The sequence below is a fragment of the Astatotilapia calliptera genome, chromosome 7 (genome assembly GCF_964374335.1).
Source record: "Astatotilapia calliptera chromosome 7, fAstCal68.1, whole genome shotgun sequence".
Taxonomy (NCBI): Eukaryota; Metazoa; Chordata; class Actinopteri; order Cichliformes; family Cichlidae; genus Astatotilapia; species Astatotilapia calliptera.
Genome location: NC_137428.1, coordinates 57,544,067 through 57,562,602, shown reverse-complemented (window position 1 = coordinate 57,562,602; position 18,536 = coordinate 57,544,067). Strand labels below are relative to the sequence as shown.

Genomic DNA, 18,536 nt, shown 5'->3' with positions numbered 1-18,536 from the left:
GAGGGACCAGAGCCAGCTGCAGAACAAGCTTTTGTCACCGTGTAGTCTATGGTAGCTCTTTATCTCTGCCTGAGTGTGTTTGGGTGGCTGAGTGTAAGTTCGCTTGGAATATGCTGTAGTGGCTCTCTGTGATATGAGATGCTTTTGGTTAGCCACGCAAGCCCTAGAGGCATTGTTCACAGTCCAGGGGGCTCAACAGAGGGAAGTGTTTACCTGATAATGTATCAGATATCCCTCATGTAAACCGTTGATGTGTCATTTGTCTGGCATCACAGCATCCTGGCAGCTTTGTACTTCAATAAGAGCGGCTAAGTCACTGATTGGCTTGTGATTTGTGAAATGTTTACTGTTTTAAAAACTAATGAAGAAGACAATTTCACATCATATTGCATATTTATTACTAGCCTTACTAAATTTAAGCAATTATTATTCAATGCGATTATAACAATATGCCTAACAGAAATTATATCAAGTAATGATCCCTCTGCAGTAACTTAGTGAAAAGTCAAAGCACACTACGGTGACTGAGGACACTCCAAGTGTCTTTTAGTCTTCTCAAGGATATTTTTAGGATCGACTTTTCTTCCATGCACCTGCCTTAGTCTGTAATGGATCCAAGACACTGTGCCAAGAGTGGAAGGTCTAAAGGCATTAGATATGTCTCTTAAAATAATCGCTGTCTTGCTCAGGCTTTGGCCTGTTTTATAGAATATTGTTGCTATGCTTAGCAGACTGAATAAAAGAAATAATTACATAATAAGGAGCAAATTATGATTTTTACAGTGCCAGAGAAAGATGAGACTTCTTATCCTATTGATTTATTTGTCTCTTTCCAATTTAGCCATTAGTGGTTGTTTTTTTGTTTGTTTGTTTTACATTTGACTGTCATGAGCCCTAAAAGAAAATGCATTTTGCTAATCTGGGGACAGCCTTTGTTTTCTAATTATTAATGGCAATGAAAGACACTGTTTACAGAGTTTGTGTCTAACTGCTTTTCTCTCACACTAAAATCAAAGCTCTGGAAAGCTTTTCTCTATAAATAAGGAAGTCTGCAAGGTTGCTGAAGAGGTCTTTCTTGAGTCTTGCATGACTGACTTAGTAAATTAAGCCACTTCATTTATTTAACGCTTTGAGTGTTCAGTCCTTTTTTTGTTTGTTTGTTGCCATATCGTTCACAGTATTGTGGATGTTTCTGGTTACAATACCTATGCACAGTTTGCCATTTATGTTTTCAGTAATGTATAATTTATAGTGCACTGCTGGTTGTTCTTGATTTGGAATTCCATATTCATTATCTTAAACAGTATTTCCAGTTAAAAGGCATGCCAGAGTTCCTGTAGCACCCCTGGAATGAAAATAAGCTCCTTTTATCATGTTTTACTGTAAATCGTTGGCACATTAAGAATGTCCCAGGGCCTAATATGTTTATTTTGAATGAAATCCAGATATTAGTGAAAACCTGCCGAGCTCCAAGTTGCATTCCACTGGAAAATTAAAGGTACTCTCACAGCTGAAGGTAACACTTAAGTTTTCTTTCATTTTTACAAATGAGAAAGCAATAACAAACTCTTTCAGTATTTGAGGCTTAAGGCATTTAAGAAAGCCACCACATGGAAAAAGTGTTTTTTTTTTCAAGGCTGCAGAATGAAAAAAAGAAAAGAAAAAGAAAAGATCTAGACATGTAATTTTGAGCTCTTTGAAAGAAAAGAAAAAACTCGGTCTCTGAAGCCCATTAAAGCTGCCAACCTTAAATAAGTCTAAGCCTACGTCCTACAATATGCAGCATTGAAGCTGGGATTTAAAGATAAATGCTTTCTTGGGACTTACTTGTTGGAACATTATAAATAACTTCACTCTTATTATGCAGTCTTCTCCCACAAAGCTTTGCCGCATCAGTAAAGAATTTCTTGTGTTGAAAACAGTAAATACTCATTTAAAGGCCATGAATATTCTTAACAATTATCCTTAGAGGTGGAAACAACTGAGGGGAATACAGTCAAGGAAGAATTCCGTCCTACTGTGAGTTGAAAACACAGACTTGCAATCAGACAACTGTTGCCTATTTTCTGGACAGGTCTGGGATACTCTGTCATGTTGGACTTCTGATTGTCTCCCCGTATCATGATTTGGTCTGCAGGAGGGGACAGCTGAGTGAGACAGGTGGGGCTATCGTCATATTCAAATTCAAATCAGTGAAAGCTTTTGCAGCTCACATGTTTCTAAATAAGGGTTTAAAAAAGGATGCCATACATAATCGAATTAGAGCATGTTAAACACATAAATATAGACGCAAAAAGGTCAAAAGCTGGTAGAAAGAAAGTCTTTCAATTACGGACCGTTTGTGATCCTCCCGAATTTAAATGACACAAAGCAGCCATTTGGAGCTGCTTTATAATATTGTAACACTGTAATAGTTAATCTGTTAGTCCTACAATGACAGCCCACTCTGTATGTGGAATGTCCGGTTCTCCTCAGCTGACGCTCTGGGAGTAGCCGAGCTTTACTTGGCCGCTGTGCCTGAACCCATGTTTGCATAAGAAGACACTTGGGAGAGATATTCAGGGTCTAGTCATGGCTTAAATGTTACTACATTAGAGAAAGGATCCATTTGCTTCTGTTCTGTTTATTGTGTTGTGTGCATTTACAAAGGTTATTGGATGCAAAGACTGGAAGTTCTTCCAGGAAAACACTTAAAAACTTTCCTGAGGTTTTGCCATATGCTTTGAAACCACAAGCCAACTTGTGAGTGATTATATTCTAATGATGCACGGTATTACTGATTGCACCGATACACAGCAGTGAACGTTTCAAGGGCGGTTCTCCTCCATGTTGAGTGCATGGCTGCTGAGTGAAGTACAGTGATTGCAGACCCCTCGTCAAATACCATCTTAAGGTTTCTGCAGACATCATCCAGATATATATAGAGAGAAAACTTCTTGGCCCTTTGGGACGGTACCCCCGTGATTAGATAGCTCCATGCAGGGGCATTTAGCATAGCAAAAACTGAGATGGGGTTCTGGGAGGGTGCAACTTAAGATGTAACCCAAGCCCAGCCCATGCCCTACTGATGATTGGTTTATCCACAGTAATGTTCCACTGACATATACTGGTAGTCGTAAGACTTGAACTGGTTTATTATTGAGCACAGGTGGACATCTAACCATGTGGACATCCAACCATGGCACAGAGACAGCTACAGTATTTAACTTGATGGATAGTTGCAATAAGGCTGTGACACTTTGAGTCACTCCTTTTTGTGTGGTGATAAATCTGTCATTAAGGGTGTAAATCACACCGGCACGTTCCTTGTTCTGTTTTAATCCCAGCAAACCTATTGTTTAAATGACAAACACTGAAAGTACAGTATGAGCTGATCAGAATTCACAGTTTTCGCCAAAGGCAAATTCCTTTGGTATGAAGGTCAACCTAATTCAGCTGCAGGTGTTCCACTGAAGATGGGTAGCTTTCTTCCAGTGCCAAGATTTTGCTACAGCACAAGTAGGTTCTGTTAAAAGAAAGGATCTGTCATCCCACAGGCTGTGGAAAGAAAATCCTCTTACAGTCCACGAATGAGACACAAACCTTTCAGTTTTATAAAAAACACATATGTCTATGATGCTCCCTGGGAGTCCTGAAATAAATTTCTAAATGCATTTTTGAAATTCATAATCGGTCAAAGCTGAGATTTAAAGCTCATTTTTCAAGTTTGCAGAAAAGCCTCTGTGACAATACCAAAGCCACAACAAGTTATTGAGAAAAAGCTGAGCTATGGAGGAAAATTCCAAAAGTTAACACGTTCAGTAGAGCAAACACAAATGTGGGTAGAAGTCATAATGGAGGAATATTTGTGGCCTCGGCAGGGCGCCTCCCAGACAGTTTGTTTGTGTTCTTCCCCTCTTAGAGGGGGGACACACAGAGAGGGAAGATTGTAAGCCATATCTGATGCTGCTCAGTCAGCTTAGACTAGAAGCGGGTGGGGTTGGCATCTGTGGGGAACTGTCACGATTCATTTCACACTTATGTGGGATGCCATGCCACAATCCTAGTGTAAAATCAAATTCTCAAAAGCCAAGAAATGTCAAGGCACGAATAGTGAAAGGAAAAAAAACAAAACACTGATTTGTGAGACAGTCAGCTTTACAAATATGTCTCCAGCAAAATCACATTTTTTGGCCTTTGTTTTTATTTGTACACAGAAGGGCGAGTCAAGCCGGAAGTGCAGTGAACTGTTGTTTACAGGCAGCTTTGACATCTCCCGGTTCCAGATAAGGAGTCCAAAAATTTACTCTTGGTGGATTTAAAGCTGTTAAAACATTTTTCTAAACCTCTTTCCTGTGTGTTTTTCTATCATTAACTTAAATGCCCATCTATTGCTTTGTGCTTGCTGACGTACTCAACCAATTATTGTCGCATTGTACATCTGAGTTCGCAGCTGCCGAATATCTCGAGGATAGCTCTATTCAAATATTTGCCTTCAATCTTTTGCCCTTCGTGTCACAGGGCTAGAAGTTTCCGTGTTTGCGCACGAACGAAAAACCTTTCATATATGTGTCCATATATGGGCTCTCTGGTGTAAGTGAGGTAGACATATGAGAGGGCTAACTTGCGGGGGCTTTTTGTGAGGTCCAAAAGCATACTCGATATTTCTTTTCATTCCTTGGGGCTATAAAATGTCTTGGTATGCACTTCTAGCTCAGCCACTGTTCTCCCTGCCTGTCAGAGCTCTCTGGCACGGATGGCCAGAGGAGGAGGATGCTGAGATTGTGTTGTATTTCTGTGGTTTTGCTTGATGTAATCTAAATCACTTCATACAAACTTTTCTTAATGCATCCTCTCATGAGAATTCTTTTCGAGGGAGAGTGATTTTCCTTACTTACAACTGCCATGTCAGTAAGCAAAAGACTTTGCATGTTGTAAATCCAAAACAGGAGACGATGGTTCATATCATGTTTTCGTATGAGTTCCAGACTTCAAGCTGACTAAATGAAAGGGCCATAATGTGAAGTGTGTGTGAGAACCTCTGGTGATGAGACATTCCAGTGTGGTTCTGGCTGGCTGTTTGAACACACGCACTGTGTTCACTGTGCCTGGGTCACAGTGGCCTCTCCGCAGCGAGAAATGCCACAGGAACCCACAACTCTGCAACACCTGCATTTTCATACCAAAGCCTGTCTTGTGGCCCCACGTTTGATCAGATGCCACGACAGTTTTCCCAGCAAAGCGACGACTCACCACACAGCTAGGGATCTAGATAAAACAGTTGTGCAAAGTCGGTCATAAAGCAGCTGAGCGGATAGACATGAAAATAAATAGACACTCATTTGGTGTGGTCTGCTTAGTTCCTGCGCTGGGGCCTTGGATGTCAGAGATAACAATGTACAGTACGATAAAAGGATCATTATGCTGAGGCTGCCCGAAGACACTCCCATCAAAAGAACAGGAAAGACTGGTGGTGGGAGGATCCCTTTATTAAATAAAAACACCAGGACATGAATGTAAAATCTTGCTTCGTGAATTAGATGAATTAAATCGTACTTCAGTACAAATGCAGAAAATGTTATCAGCAAAATGTACTCAGAGCACTGATGCATGCTTATATGCAAACTTAATGGTTTATTTACACTGAAATTCACTTCATGAAAGGCAGAATTAAGCCAATGGACAGATGTGGGATCACTGGCATATTTGTGGGGGGGCTTCATCTAAAGCATGTTTTTTTTTTCTGCACAAACTACTTTTAGTGAGCCAGTCAGGTTTTGGAAGGCAGCAAAAGCAACCCTTTCCTTTTTCCAGGCCTGGGGGAAGCAGATAAATTGCAATGAGAGTGCACATTTGTGAGCGCTTGTGGCTTCCCAGTGTGTTGGCTTAAGAAGCTGGCCTAAACCACTATATTTATAGGAATAGAGTCAAGTTAGCTGAGGTATCTAAATGCTATTCCTTTATGATTCCTAGCTTCCTAATCAATCACATTTTGACCTTTGTGCAATTAGCACATGTCCTTTATATGCTCTTAATGGCTTTGCTATTTTGGGAAAAAAATCGTCAACTGTTGCTTCAAGTGCATCTTCAGAACTGTTTTCATCAAAACCCCACAGAATCAAAGAAGTTACTGTCGAAAAGTCTCAATCAGAAAAATTGGAAATAGTTGTAACAAATTACTGAAGCATGTCTTTCCATGCATGAACATACATGGAAAGACAATATATAAGGCATATAAGGCAAGATTTAAAGTCAATATTTGGTTTAACCACCACCTTTATTCAGCACACCAAGGATTCTCTTAGTTATGCTTTTCTGTAATTTCTTTAAGTAGTCTTCAGGAGTGGCTCTCCAGGCGACTTGAAGGACATTCAGACATCTTATTTGGATATTGGCTGCCTTTTGTTCTGCCATCTGTCGAAATGGCCCCACACTGCTGCAATAATGTTGAGGTTTGGGGTCTGGGGAGGCCAATCTACCACTGATAGTGTTCCACTGTGTGTTTCTATCCATGGTTTGCTTTTCCACTGGCAGTGTATTTAGAATTGTTTCTTAATGTTTTGTTAATGAGATGTTTTCCAGATGGTATTGTATGGTGGATTAAAATCTGACATTACTTTTCTGTGTTCACCATTGTGCCTTTCTCCTGAGTTTGGTATTTCTGTAGATTTGACCAAGAAAATGAGAACACTTGTGTTTTTATAACAGGCTGCTAGTAACAAAGAACCTGGAGATACAATTTAAAAGTTGTGCAGACACATATTGGTTCATCCCTTGAGTTAGGTGCATATTATGTGCTTGAATAGATCAGTGATAGATCAGTGATAAGTGGGGTAGCAAAAACAAACACACAAACAACCCCCCCCCCCAAAAAAAAAATCAATCAAAAAAAAAAACAAACCTCCTTTGCAATGATTGGATAAGAATAAGGACAAGCAGTCAGTGTCCGAAGAAAAACTTTGGAATACCTTCAGAAAGCCTGGAGAGCTATTGTTTGAAACCACTTTTGTTGCTCCTTGAGAACAAAGTATGAAGAAATGAGGTTTGGCTCAAGACTTTTGCACAGTATTGTACATATTACTTTGGAGTAATATGTACATATATATTATGTATGTATGTTCTGTGTTCATAACAGGGGTGCCCCCAAGCCCCCTATGTCTATACAATAATAGAATGACACATTAAATGTAGGTTCTCACACCAAAATTGTGTGAAATTTGATGTCAGTGTTGAGAAAACCTCGCTGAGCAGAGAGTGTTTATTCAGCTTTAACACAGGGTGGGGAGGCCACAGGATTGAGTGAAGAAAGGAGCCAATGACTCTTTTTTTCTCCTCCACAGAAATGCGGCCTGTCATCTGACGAGTGCTAAGCAAAGTCTCCTTATTAAGACAGAAGCATTTGGATGGCGGAGTATTACGTTTCATTCTGGACAGCTTAAATCCAAGGAGGCTCTGCAGATCAGATGCATCCGGCAGCACCATCTGAGACAGGCTGCTCCTCAGCTCTCTATCACGACACCGTTTTCAGCAAAACTGAGCAAAGTGTAAGTAAGTTGCTGAGGAAAACCTGACTGTGGAAGAACGTGTTTGGAGTCAGAGGATATCATTTAATAGATATTCCTGATGTTACTTGTGAAGCTCTCCAAATTTAGCACCCAAGTTTTAAGTCTCAGCTCAGTCCCAATATAGCCCTCCTCTCATTGCTGACTGAGAAATACTGTGCCTTCCTTACGCGATGACTGAAGGAGCTGCTGTGCTGTCAGGGGAAAGGTAGACAGTGAATTTTGTCACTCAGCAGGCCGATTGAGATTCTGAGTGTGACTGTTTTCTAACCTACCTACCTTTAAAAAAATACACCCATTATGCTCTTATCTTTTGGAAATTGGTGTATTCTATTTTATGTAGTCCAAGTATGAACATACCTGTACTATTATTTTAACCTGTGTTTTAAGCTTGTGAAATCACAGCAATTAGACAATAACGAGCTCAAAGTTATGAAAGAGATCATCTATATTGACTCTGTTTAGTTTTAAATTAAAGGTTATACACTGTTAGTTACTGTAAGTGGAGAAGTCAACATGTTGGGACAACCCCGCTAATTACCTAAAATAGTCATGTTTTCCAGAGTGGAGTGAAATGCTCTTTAAGATCCATCAGCTGCTGTCTTCCAGGTTTATGTTAGGGAGCTCTGCTTCTCAGAGCAGTGGTATGTGAGTATGCCTAAACAGCAGGCATCCTCTGAAACAATGACCTCATTCATTTAGGTAAAACCATGCTGTGATTCCTCACTGTATTCTTCTATATAACTGTTAGACAATGTGATTACCAAGACAGTACAAGCATATTTACACAAAGCTCTTGGCAGTATCTGTGAGACATGAAGTGGTTTATCATTTCAGCTGAAGAAAACTTTGTTTGGCTGTAAAAGTGCCTTTCCCCAGATGCAGGGTTGAATTTCAGATTTGGAAAATACATTAAAACCATGCTAATATTGAGAAGATATAATATAAATAACAGGAAAAGCAAATTCCATGGAGAGTTTTGTAAGGAACAGCTTGTTAAATATGTTCTTCTTTTATGTTATCATACCTTGTTTGGGTCTGGACCTTGTAAGAGTTTTGGGAAAAAATGGACTGAAGCCAAGTAGCCATTCAACCCATAAACAATACTGGTTTCCAGTGTTGTATCAGCCTGAATAATTTGAAAATTACTTTCAGCCTGACACGGCTGCTGAAGAACTGATAAGCTTATTTTATGGCCTTCTTCTAGACTTCTTTGCACTGAAATATGTGTCTCAGTAGGATTATAAAAAAAAAAAACATGTTACCGTAAAAAAGGTGGAAGAATGAGTGCGCTTGGAAAGAAAAACATCTTGTATTCCCAGAGATCATAGCTAGCAATAACTTTTTGTTCACAGGCTGCTTGTTCAGAGAAAGACCCAAGAAGGACACTGTCAGGTTAAAATGTTGTCTGTGCACAAAGGCAACAACATAAAAGAGGAAAACCTCAGTAGCACGCTGTGGACAAAAAGGCCCAGCCCAAAAACCCAAAAGCCTTTCCTGATGTGCATTTTTTCCAAACCTCTCTTCCTCTTTCATCACGTTCTCTAAAAGTGAAAAGAAAAAATAGCTCAGGGTAAAGGCTGTCTCACTCTCTGTGAATTCACAGACCTTTATACTTTCTCAGTCTGTTTGGTTTAGCCTTACCTGAACCGAATTCAAAATAATAATAATGATACAGTGAGTTCACATAGAGGCTTTTTTAGCATGAGACTTATGAATGTTTTTCTTAATTTATAAAGCATTCACCGCTGTTTACACTATTAAAGAAATCCCTGAAACCCAAACCAGGACATGGAAAACTAAAATTTGACAGAGCATTATCAAAAAGTGCCTACACAGCTTTCCAGTGTGACAACTCCCAAGCTCACATAGGCTTTTCTTAGTGTTAAGCCCTAATTCCATTCCTGCATTACTTCGGACCTTATATTAAAATGCCTGCCACTGAAACTGGAAAACATATAAACCAGTATCAGCCTTAAGCAGACCTTAGATTAGCTCTGAAATGATTAAAGTGTAGAGGTGATCAAGTGTCATTTGGCCCAGCTATGTGTTAGCCTGGCTTCACTTTTAGGAACTTGAGCGTGGAACAAAGCCTGGACTAAATGGCTGCCAGACTGCAGGGATTAGGCATGGCACAAGACACAGCAAAACAAACTTTCCAACACAGCAAGTTTAGAACATTCAGGATGCCGGAGATTTACACTGTCGGTGCAAGGGATTACTAAGTGTGTCATGAAGCTTTTAAATACTCAAAAACTATTAGCAGGTTCTGAAGTTTCCTTTAGCAAATTCAATTCAACCTTTAATTTTTGTTTCCTAAACACTTTCCTCTAATTAAGCTAAACATATCTTGCATCTTCTTTCCTTTACGCGCCGTTTGTTTAATATGCGACGTGCCAAGTGACTAAAAAAGACAGAGCGCTTAAGAAAAAGCCACACACTGAAAAGGTAAAAGGGTGTGGGTTAAAATACCCCTTTTTGTGTTTTGCAGAAGAAAACAATAAATGCAGCTTAGCTCATGGCAAAATTATTAAGTGCAGGTCAATAGCAGGAAGGAATTGAACGGTTTCTCTATTAACTCGTAAATTTGCTGAGTTTTTCCAAAGTTCACCAAAAAACAAACAAAACAAAGCAAAAATCTTTTTGGTCTCAGGCACTGAATGGAGATGGAGGGGAGAGGGTGAGTAGTAGATGGGTACTCGCTCTTAAACACATGGCTTCAGTTTCCCCTCTTCACTGTGGCCTTGCCTTGCATGAGACCAAAACATTCAAACTACCAAATATGGTGTTCATTAGAAGGACAGTGTGCTGTGCTGGCCACCTTTAACCATACTTTGCACACTATGCCCACATTTTCTTCTAGCACAGAAGGATCAGCTTTAGTACGAAATAAGCAATGTATCACCCGAGAAGAAAAAAAGGTCAAGTTCACTCTCCTGATTGACTAATTCTTCAAACATGAGGCTTATAAAGGCTGTAGCTGTGGAACAGTAACCCAGAGTATAAAAATACTGTGAACTCTCATTATTGACCAAAATATCTAAGTGGGGATTGTTGCATATTTCAAGGTCTGGCCTGTAAAGCAAGGAGAAAAAAATGCATCCACAATGTCCATATTTGGTCTGGCTAACTTTGCCAGTCCTTCCACTTGAACATCCTCTGACCTCCTGATTCAGCTATGAAGGATAAATGCTGACATCTTCTGGCAAGAATGCAGGATGAGTTATTCGACTGGACATCTTTTATCTTGAGGTTTCAAAAAATAATATATATGTATATAGATATATTAAAGAGTAGACATACTTTTGCCTGATTTTGGTCTCCTTATCTGGGGTCAGAGTAGTAGTAGAGCTGCAGGGGACACTATTTCACATGAAAAACAAAAGCAACAATCATCTTAATGTTACCGGTTGTCTGAAAGCTTTATTTGTGGTGAATACAAAAAATACTTTTGTGACCAGATAAATATCATACATACAGCATCAAATCAGAAAACAAACAGATTCTGTTAAAGAAAGCACAACACGTATTCATAAACAGAGCTAATAACTTTTTCTATTTTCCATTAATACTTTGACAAATCGGTCAGACAATATATTTCAGGGTAATTCTTACATTTACTGATAGAAACTTAATTCTTATAGTGGTTAGACAATGAAACATTTAAGAGGGACTTGGCATAATGAATTTAAACAATTTCTCAACTTCATACACAAATTGCCACATGCTCATTGAATGCAGTCTAGCGTTAGTCTTTAAATCCTAATGTATCCACAGATGCCCTTTTATATCAGCATTAGAACACTGTCAGCAGGTAGGCCACCAGCCAAGGCATTGTACTGTATGGCAAAGGGCTTTTTTTTTTTTTTAAATTAAGACCCCAATAGGGAATAGACTGGCATAATGCTTTGATCCAGAGAGGACAAGGCTCAGGCTCCCACCCAACCTGGTTTTCAGCTGCTCGTAGGGCAGACTCAAGTAAGGCACTAGTACAAAAAATAAAAAATAAAAATGCAGACCAGACACTGACGCGGACAGATGGTGGAGCTGAATGCTGAAAATTTGAAATACATTATATATTAATAAAGGAAAAGAAAATCAGTTTTCTCAGAGTGTGATGCCATTTCCTTCTAGTTTGTTAAGCAAATGTCCTCCATTCAATATAATGGGAGCTTTAAATTCAGTGCATAAAGTTATGAGCCACTTTATAGCACAGTGTGTGCTCATTTCATTCAAGAGCCTAGAGTTCAATATGATTGCACACTCTTCCAAACAATAACAGCGCAGACTCGTATTATCTTTCTCAAATATTCAGTGTAAAGTATTGCTATAGACAGACCATCTGAAGTGAAATGACTTTAGCAGGACAGGGGCAGTGACTGCGTGTATGTAGAATAAAAGCACTGGCGACACCCAAAGAGAATCTGGCCAGTGTAAATGGAGAAGGAATTAAAAACACAAAGACGAGCGAGAACAAACATGACAAAAAATGTAAACAAGTATTCCTTACACAAGCGTGTGTGGGAAGAACTGTGAGCGGGGGGGGGGGATGGGTTACATCAAATGACATAATGTACAAGCAGCAAGACATATTTGGTCACATATCATCCAGATACTCTGAATACCACAGATTATACCTATATAAGAAAGTGGTCAAGAATAAACATCTTTATAGCTAGTGATGGCCAGTGGTCATGTTATATTATCATTTAGAGACTCTCATCGTTTGGCATCAAGCAGAACAACATAGTTTAATCATAATCATTGATTTTTCTCTTTTCAAGATTTGCTAGTTTAACAGCAAACCACGTGTTCACATTTTTTTTTAGTAAAATACAAGTGTCTTTTACTCTATACTACTCTATTGGTTAGTAGCTTCGCTGATATGTTTAGACATTATGGTGCATGCAAGCCAGTGGTGAAATGAGACGTGAGAAATCTTCCTGCCTTTCTATTAATACTTTGTATACCTGGAATACAAACTGTGGACCCTTAGATTGAATTTGCCGGTTACATCGATATCACCAGTTCCTTTCTATTTGTTTTAAACCTCAAACACTTTTGAGAACATTCAGTGATTATACGAGATTTCTTTGATTCATGATTGTAACAGTCAGTAATGCTCATGATGCAGTAACACCCACAAATTAATGACACGTTTATCGTACGACTTAAACTTTCTCAACTTGCTTATAGGAACAGCTTTCTTCATATTAAAGTCTGAATGTCAATGCCATTCACTGACAAATACATACACGCACACACACAGCCACATACACACAGAAATACACCGAGCACAGGCACTTGTTTTATCACCAAACAGGCCTGCTTCAAGTGCTATATTGTCCTTGGTTTTATGAGAGTTGAAATAGCCAATACTTGACTGGCACCTCCCCGTGACAAGAAGGTCTCGTCAGCGCAGCGCACGTCCCCATCCGCTGCGTCCGTCAGCCTTCGTCCTCCCTCAGTTCGCTGGGCAGGAACTTGTACTGCTGCTGTCTGATCTGAGCCAGCTTCTTCCGAGCTTCCTCCAGCTCTCGCTCCTTCCTCAGCATCTCCTCCTGAGCCGCAATGATCTGAGGAAAATGAGAACAATTGACAGAAGATTCATCACTACTATGCCTGTGGATAGGCTGACATGATAAACCCTTGCTGCCATGTCCCGAGCACAGAACATGGCAGAACACCAAGACTTTCATTATGTAGATAGAAATATAAATTTAAACAGTACGAAATATATTTTGCTAGAAACTTTATGGCAAACTGAGCTGATTGTACTCAAATATCAATGAAGCTGTCAGACAGCTTCATTGATAATTGAGTTTGTCAGATTTACATATCTAATAAAACCTCATCATCTTCTTCCTAGCGTTTGTCCTGCATGGCAGGGTCCGCTTTGCGGCAAATCCGTCTCCATTTGGCACGACTGAGGACGTCTTCTGGGGCGGCATTGACGATCTTCATGTCTTCCTTTATTCTATCCATCCACCGTTTCGTCAGCCTGCCACGGGGTCGCTGGCCACCGGGTTCAAGCCTCATTGCCGTTTTCGCCATTGAGCTGTCGTCTGAGCGTAATATGTGTCCGTACCACCGTAGCTGTGCCTTGCGCATTTTCACCGTGATTGGTGCAATGCCGAGCCGCTTTCTGACGTCTTCATTCTTGACTTGGTCCCAACACGTGAGGCCTAGACACCACCTGAGCATTCGCATTTCCATTGTGTGCAGGGCCTGTTCGTGGTTGGCAGTGGCTGGCCAGCACTCCGATCCATACAGGGAAACCGGGACTACAGTCTTGTAAATTTTCGCCTTGAGATGGTCTGGCATTCGACGGTTGCATAGCACACCCGTCACTTGACGCCACTTCATCCATGCGGCATTGAGACTCGCTCGCACATCCAGAAGGATATCCCCGTCGCCACTGATCATTATCTAATAAAACCTCAGCAAACCATAAAATAGGTAACTGACTGTAACTACGTTATAAATATATACATAAAATTGAAAATATACGAGTGACATTTTTGTGAAGAATCAAAACGTGTTAACTACTTAGACCAGGGGTGTTGAACTCGAGGGCCGGTGTCCTGAAACTTTTAAATGTGTCCCTGCTGCAACACACCTGAATAAAATCCGTAGGCCATTAGCAAGAACTGACTGCATGGTGAGATGGGAACCTTAAATAAATGTACTTTCTGAAAAAATGTACTTGTAAAAGTACTTTTGTTGCATCATGTTAATTCATTCATGAGCTGCTGTAACATGAATCAAATGGCTGAATTGCCACCTCAGCATGCAGTCAAGTTCTATAAAGCTTTGCCAATGACCTACTAATTTTATCCAGGTGTGTTGCAGCAGGGACACATGTTTTTCAGCACACTGGCCCATGAGGACTGGATGTTCACCCTGTACCAATGTGAACAAACCAGAATAAAAAAAAGCAACCGATGAACTTAAAACTTTTTGATGTCTTTTGAATACAGTACTCAGCAGTGACAGGTGACAGGCTGAAGTCCAGCTGGGGTGCAGCACTAATTTGGGAAACCAGTCACGGCCACAGAAAGTACTGTTATTTGTTTCTGCCGGAAGAGAAATACACTAAAGGCTTTCAAAAGATATTCAGCTGTGGGTGCCTTGCAAACCTGGTAAACAAGTGAGAAACAAAACTGACGGGCTTCTCATCTACAGCAGCTCTCAGCGATTTCAGAAAAACAACTGTGGCATTTTGGCATATTGGCAAGAAAAGGGCACATCACAGAGAAGTAGTGATTTCTCTTCTAGCCCTCAAACATTTTTTCTTTCCAGGATTCTTACCTGAGCTATGCCTCCAACAAACTTGGTCTTCACCACAACGCTGTCATCCTCAGTCTTGTCAAATGCTGCTTTCTGAGCCGCCTTGACTAGATTGTCCGATGCTCGCTTCACAGCATTACCAGCCACCTTTTTAGTGACATCCCCAAAATTAGTACATGTGCAATAAACGTTTCCAGGGACGAATTAAAAAGTGTGTTTCAGTACTACCTGTAGTCTCCTCATGGCTTCTGAATCCTGGTCTGCCTTCACCTTGCAGGCCACCAGCAGCTGAGCTGTCGAGGCTGCAACCTGCTTGGCTGAAGAGATGAGCTTCTCCTCACTGGCGTGGCCCTGCACTGAAGCATTAGCTGCCTCACACAGATTACTGGTGGCTGCTGCTACCATACGTGCCTGCAGCATTGAAGAAATATGCATGTAACAAGTTGGCTTTATTTAAAGTCTCATTTGGTGTTATAGAAGGAAGGTTTTAGAATAATTCACAGCGACTTACAGCTGATATGAGACCCTGTGACCACTGGCCATCGTCGACTGCATTGGCTTGATTGGATCCCACCTGAGGTAGAGTTTGGGGGAGAAATTCAGATGTTGCACTGTGTTACTACAGAGTACTTTACAAGTGCCTAAGGTTTGCAGATTGTGTAGACTGACCTTGCCCTGTGCCACCAGTTCTCTCTGAGCTGCAGATGCAGATTTAACAAGAGCGCTAGTTGCTGCAGCAATGGACTTTGCTGCTTCTAAGATCTGCTCCTCAAAATCCAGCGTCTCATCTGCCTGCTGGAAGGTAAACCACATAGCTTACATTTAAAGTGAATTTAATTAGTTAAAGACATCATCACCTTTGCATCTACACTCCTGGGAGACGCATCTGTGGCATGTAGAGGACTAATTAAAATACAGAGTACAATCCTAATTTAAAAACAATTTCACAAAAACAATTTTTATTTTTACAACGTGTCTTGGCCAAGCTCGGATCCTCCACAGTCCGTCCAATCAAAACCTGCTTCACACTCTTGCACATTCACACCCGTATATGGAGACTGCCAAAGCTTTGATAATTGTGGTGTTTTCTTCTATTACAATTTACTTATATACTGGCAAATACTGCTCATAAATCCTTTGTGTTATTAGACGAATGGTGCTATAACCTCAGTGCTGATACTAAGAGCTCAAAGCCATGGTAAAGCACAAGTTTGTGAGAAACTGCTTCATTTTTCAAACCTAGAAATTTTAATCTGTTCTCTATACACATCTTTATAGATGACTAAACTTAATGTGTTGTGTAACCCAGCACCAAGAATCTCATAATACTGTGCCAACTTGGAATAATTGTGCCCACAAATTATTTTAGAACCTTACATTCAAGAGTGTTAAAAAGCTTTATAAATACATTAGAATGGCTTAAAAATACAGTATATCCAAACTAAACACTCTGCCTTGTACTACTTTCTAAAACCTTCAGAATTAAAGAAAAAAACAACACGTTGTCCTCAATTGCATCTTTGTCCTGATAATGGAACATAAGCAGTACTGCTTAAGTTTTAGCGTTACACAAAGTGGCAGCAGATATGTGATATGATAATTCCAGTCATTACACCAAAGTAAACAAGAGGCATCAGTTCAAGAACATTCAACAAATGGCCATCTCTGCAACATCAGTCAACAGCATGCAGTTGATCACAGACCTCGATAAACACATAAGGCACACGCGGCTGGAGACAGGGCGGGACACTGTAGGAATATGTTTGATATATAGTTGGACTGAATAACAACCTAATATATCAAACATATCAGACAGAGCCCTGCAGAGAAGGCTTCCAGGTCTACAATGGCTTGAGGGGTAGGGAGCAAGGAAGCATGCTTGGGGGGCAGGAGAGCCCTCCCTCCTTTTGGATGGGAGGGATGAAGGAGCAGAAAGGAAGGGAGGGGGGGGAGACGAGGAAGAATTCAAGCAGTTTTAAACAAATAACCTAAACATCTGTTTGAACCCATGTGTTTTTTTAAGAGACATTAGGCCTGCTTTGTGATATTAAAAAAAAATAGCTCGTACAGTTCACCGTCTTGCTTCACATCCCCATAAAATCTGTATCTCAGACCTGGGATTTAGTTTTGTCCTGTAAGCTACATGAGCACAAATGACAGGACAGCACAGCTACAAATGTATATATATATATATATATATAAATAAAAATAAATTGCTCACAAGGACAGATTAGTTCAGGACCTTTTAAATACTAAAGCTTCCTCTTAGATCACTAGAGGGAGACACTGACATCAAAAAGAGGAAGCGCCTTTCACCCACTAATCCCCTTTCATAAACACAAAGGTCATCATAAATGCAGTCTGCAGCTCTGGAATTGTAGTACAAAGCAGAGCATTATAGAGTCTTCATAAAAGCTGATGTATTATAAATATAGAGATTTTGAAATCACACACAGACAGAGGTTTGAACTGATAGAAAAGGGGAAAAGCACTAGAGGCACAAAAAGCAAGACCACATAGATCTAACTATCCAGTCTCCAGAGACAGACACAATCATGCAGAGCACACCTCAAACCACAATCCTGTATTGCATACAAAACACGAGTAATTTGACTTCACAAAAGCACAGTTATCTGCTTGTTAAGGGCTAAAGTCGCTCTGTTTTTTTAGGCAATACCGCAATGTGTGTGTGGGGGAAGGTGAACAACAGGCTGAGAAAACCTCCCTGTTTCGTTTAGAAATGACGAACACTGCAAAGAAACAAAAGGAAATGTGTCCAATAAGGCAGAGAACCTCTTTCACAAAGGGTCACAACAGTTCATCGCACTTTTGAACTCCCTTCCAAAATAAGCTTGAAGACCCAGCTGTGTAATTGCGTCTCTTGGCAGCGCAACTCAAAATAAAGTCTCAAACTACCTTTGAAGAAAGTCGTACAAGTTAGATCACTGGACCGAGTTGTCTGAGTCAACACGGCATGTGTAACAGAATAATTTTTATCCTTTTATGATCCCATGTTTGCAGCTCGGTTAATAGAAAGAAAACGAAAAAAAGAAAGACTCCACTTCAAAGCCGGTGTCACCTTTTCCTGCCTACACCCCACGTTGTCTCCCTGCTGATTAATGGCAAAAACCTGTGCGTGGGTTTGCGTGGGTGGAAAAGGTTGAGAGGGGCACTTTTACCTTGGGCTTGGCCCTGGGTTTCAGCTGCTCTAGTTTCTTGGCTGCAGCTTCAATGGATGCTGCTGCTCCGAGCAGCTCAGTCTCAGCGATGACAGTGGGGTCCTCGGGGTCCACGCACTCTGATCCTGGAAGAGATCAAAACGTAGCCAAACAGTGATTATCACAGTAGTTTTTGAACAGACTTTCAAAAAAGTACAAGAAAAAAGTGATGGTATAATTTTAAGTAAGAAATAGCCCTGCTTTGCTTCAAACAAATGTTCCTATTCACACGCAGGATGCCTTGTATGTCTTAAATCTGAGCTTTCTATACATTCCCACAAACTGTTTGCAGTATGACAGTAATGTCTGAAAAGTGATTAAGCTGGCTAAAATTAGACGAAATGCACACTTGATGGATCGTTGTTTTTTTGGACGTTTTTAAGTGCCCATAAAATGTAGCCGTTTTTGAACAGCTTGGTAAAGCAGATGGAACGATGTTTTCATAGATTATCTCGAGCTCTGGGGAAATCTGTTCTGCACCCCCACC

The 18,536-nt window shown here is 40.4% G+C and overlaps 1 protein-coding gene across 3 annotated transcripts in view; it reads right to left on the bottom strand.

Moving 5' to 3' along the window:
- Positions 1 to 10,938: 10,938 nt before the first annotated feature.
- tln2b (talin 2b) overlaps positions 10,939 to 18,536 on the bottom strand; it is a 93,422-nt gene continuing 85,824 nt past the window's right edge. For 2 of the 3 annotated variants that reach the window (XM_026175918.2, XM_026175921.2), the window contains exons 52-57: positions 18,011 to 18,135; positions 15,501 to 15,626; positions 15,343 to 15,405; positions 15,060 to 15,242; positions 14,853 to 14,978; positions 10,939 to 13,117 (exon numbers count right to left, since the gene is read on the bottom strand). In XM_026175918.2, coding sequence (XP_026031703.2) covers positions 12,989 to 13,117; positions 14,853 to 14,978; positions 15,060 to 15,242; positions 15,343 to 15,405; positions 15,501 to 15,626; positions 18,011 to 18,135 — 752 coding nt within the window. In that variant the 3' untranslated portion in view covers positions 10,939 to 12,988. The remainder of the gene's footprint in view (positions 13,118 to 14,852; positions 14,979 to 15,059; positions 15,243 to 15,342; positions 15,406 to 15,500; positions 15,627 to 18,010; positions 18,136 to 18,536) is intronic. The other variant, XM_080303932.1, reaches the window with a different exon arrangement.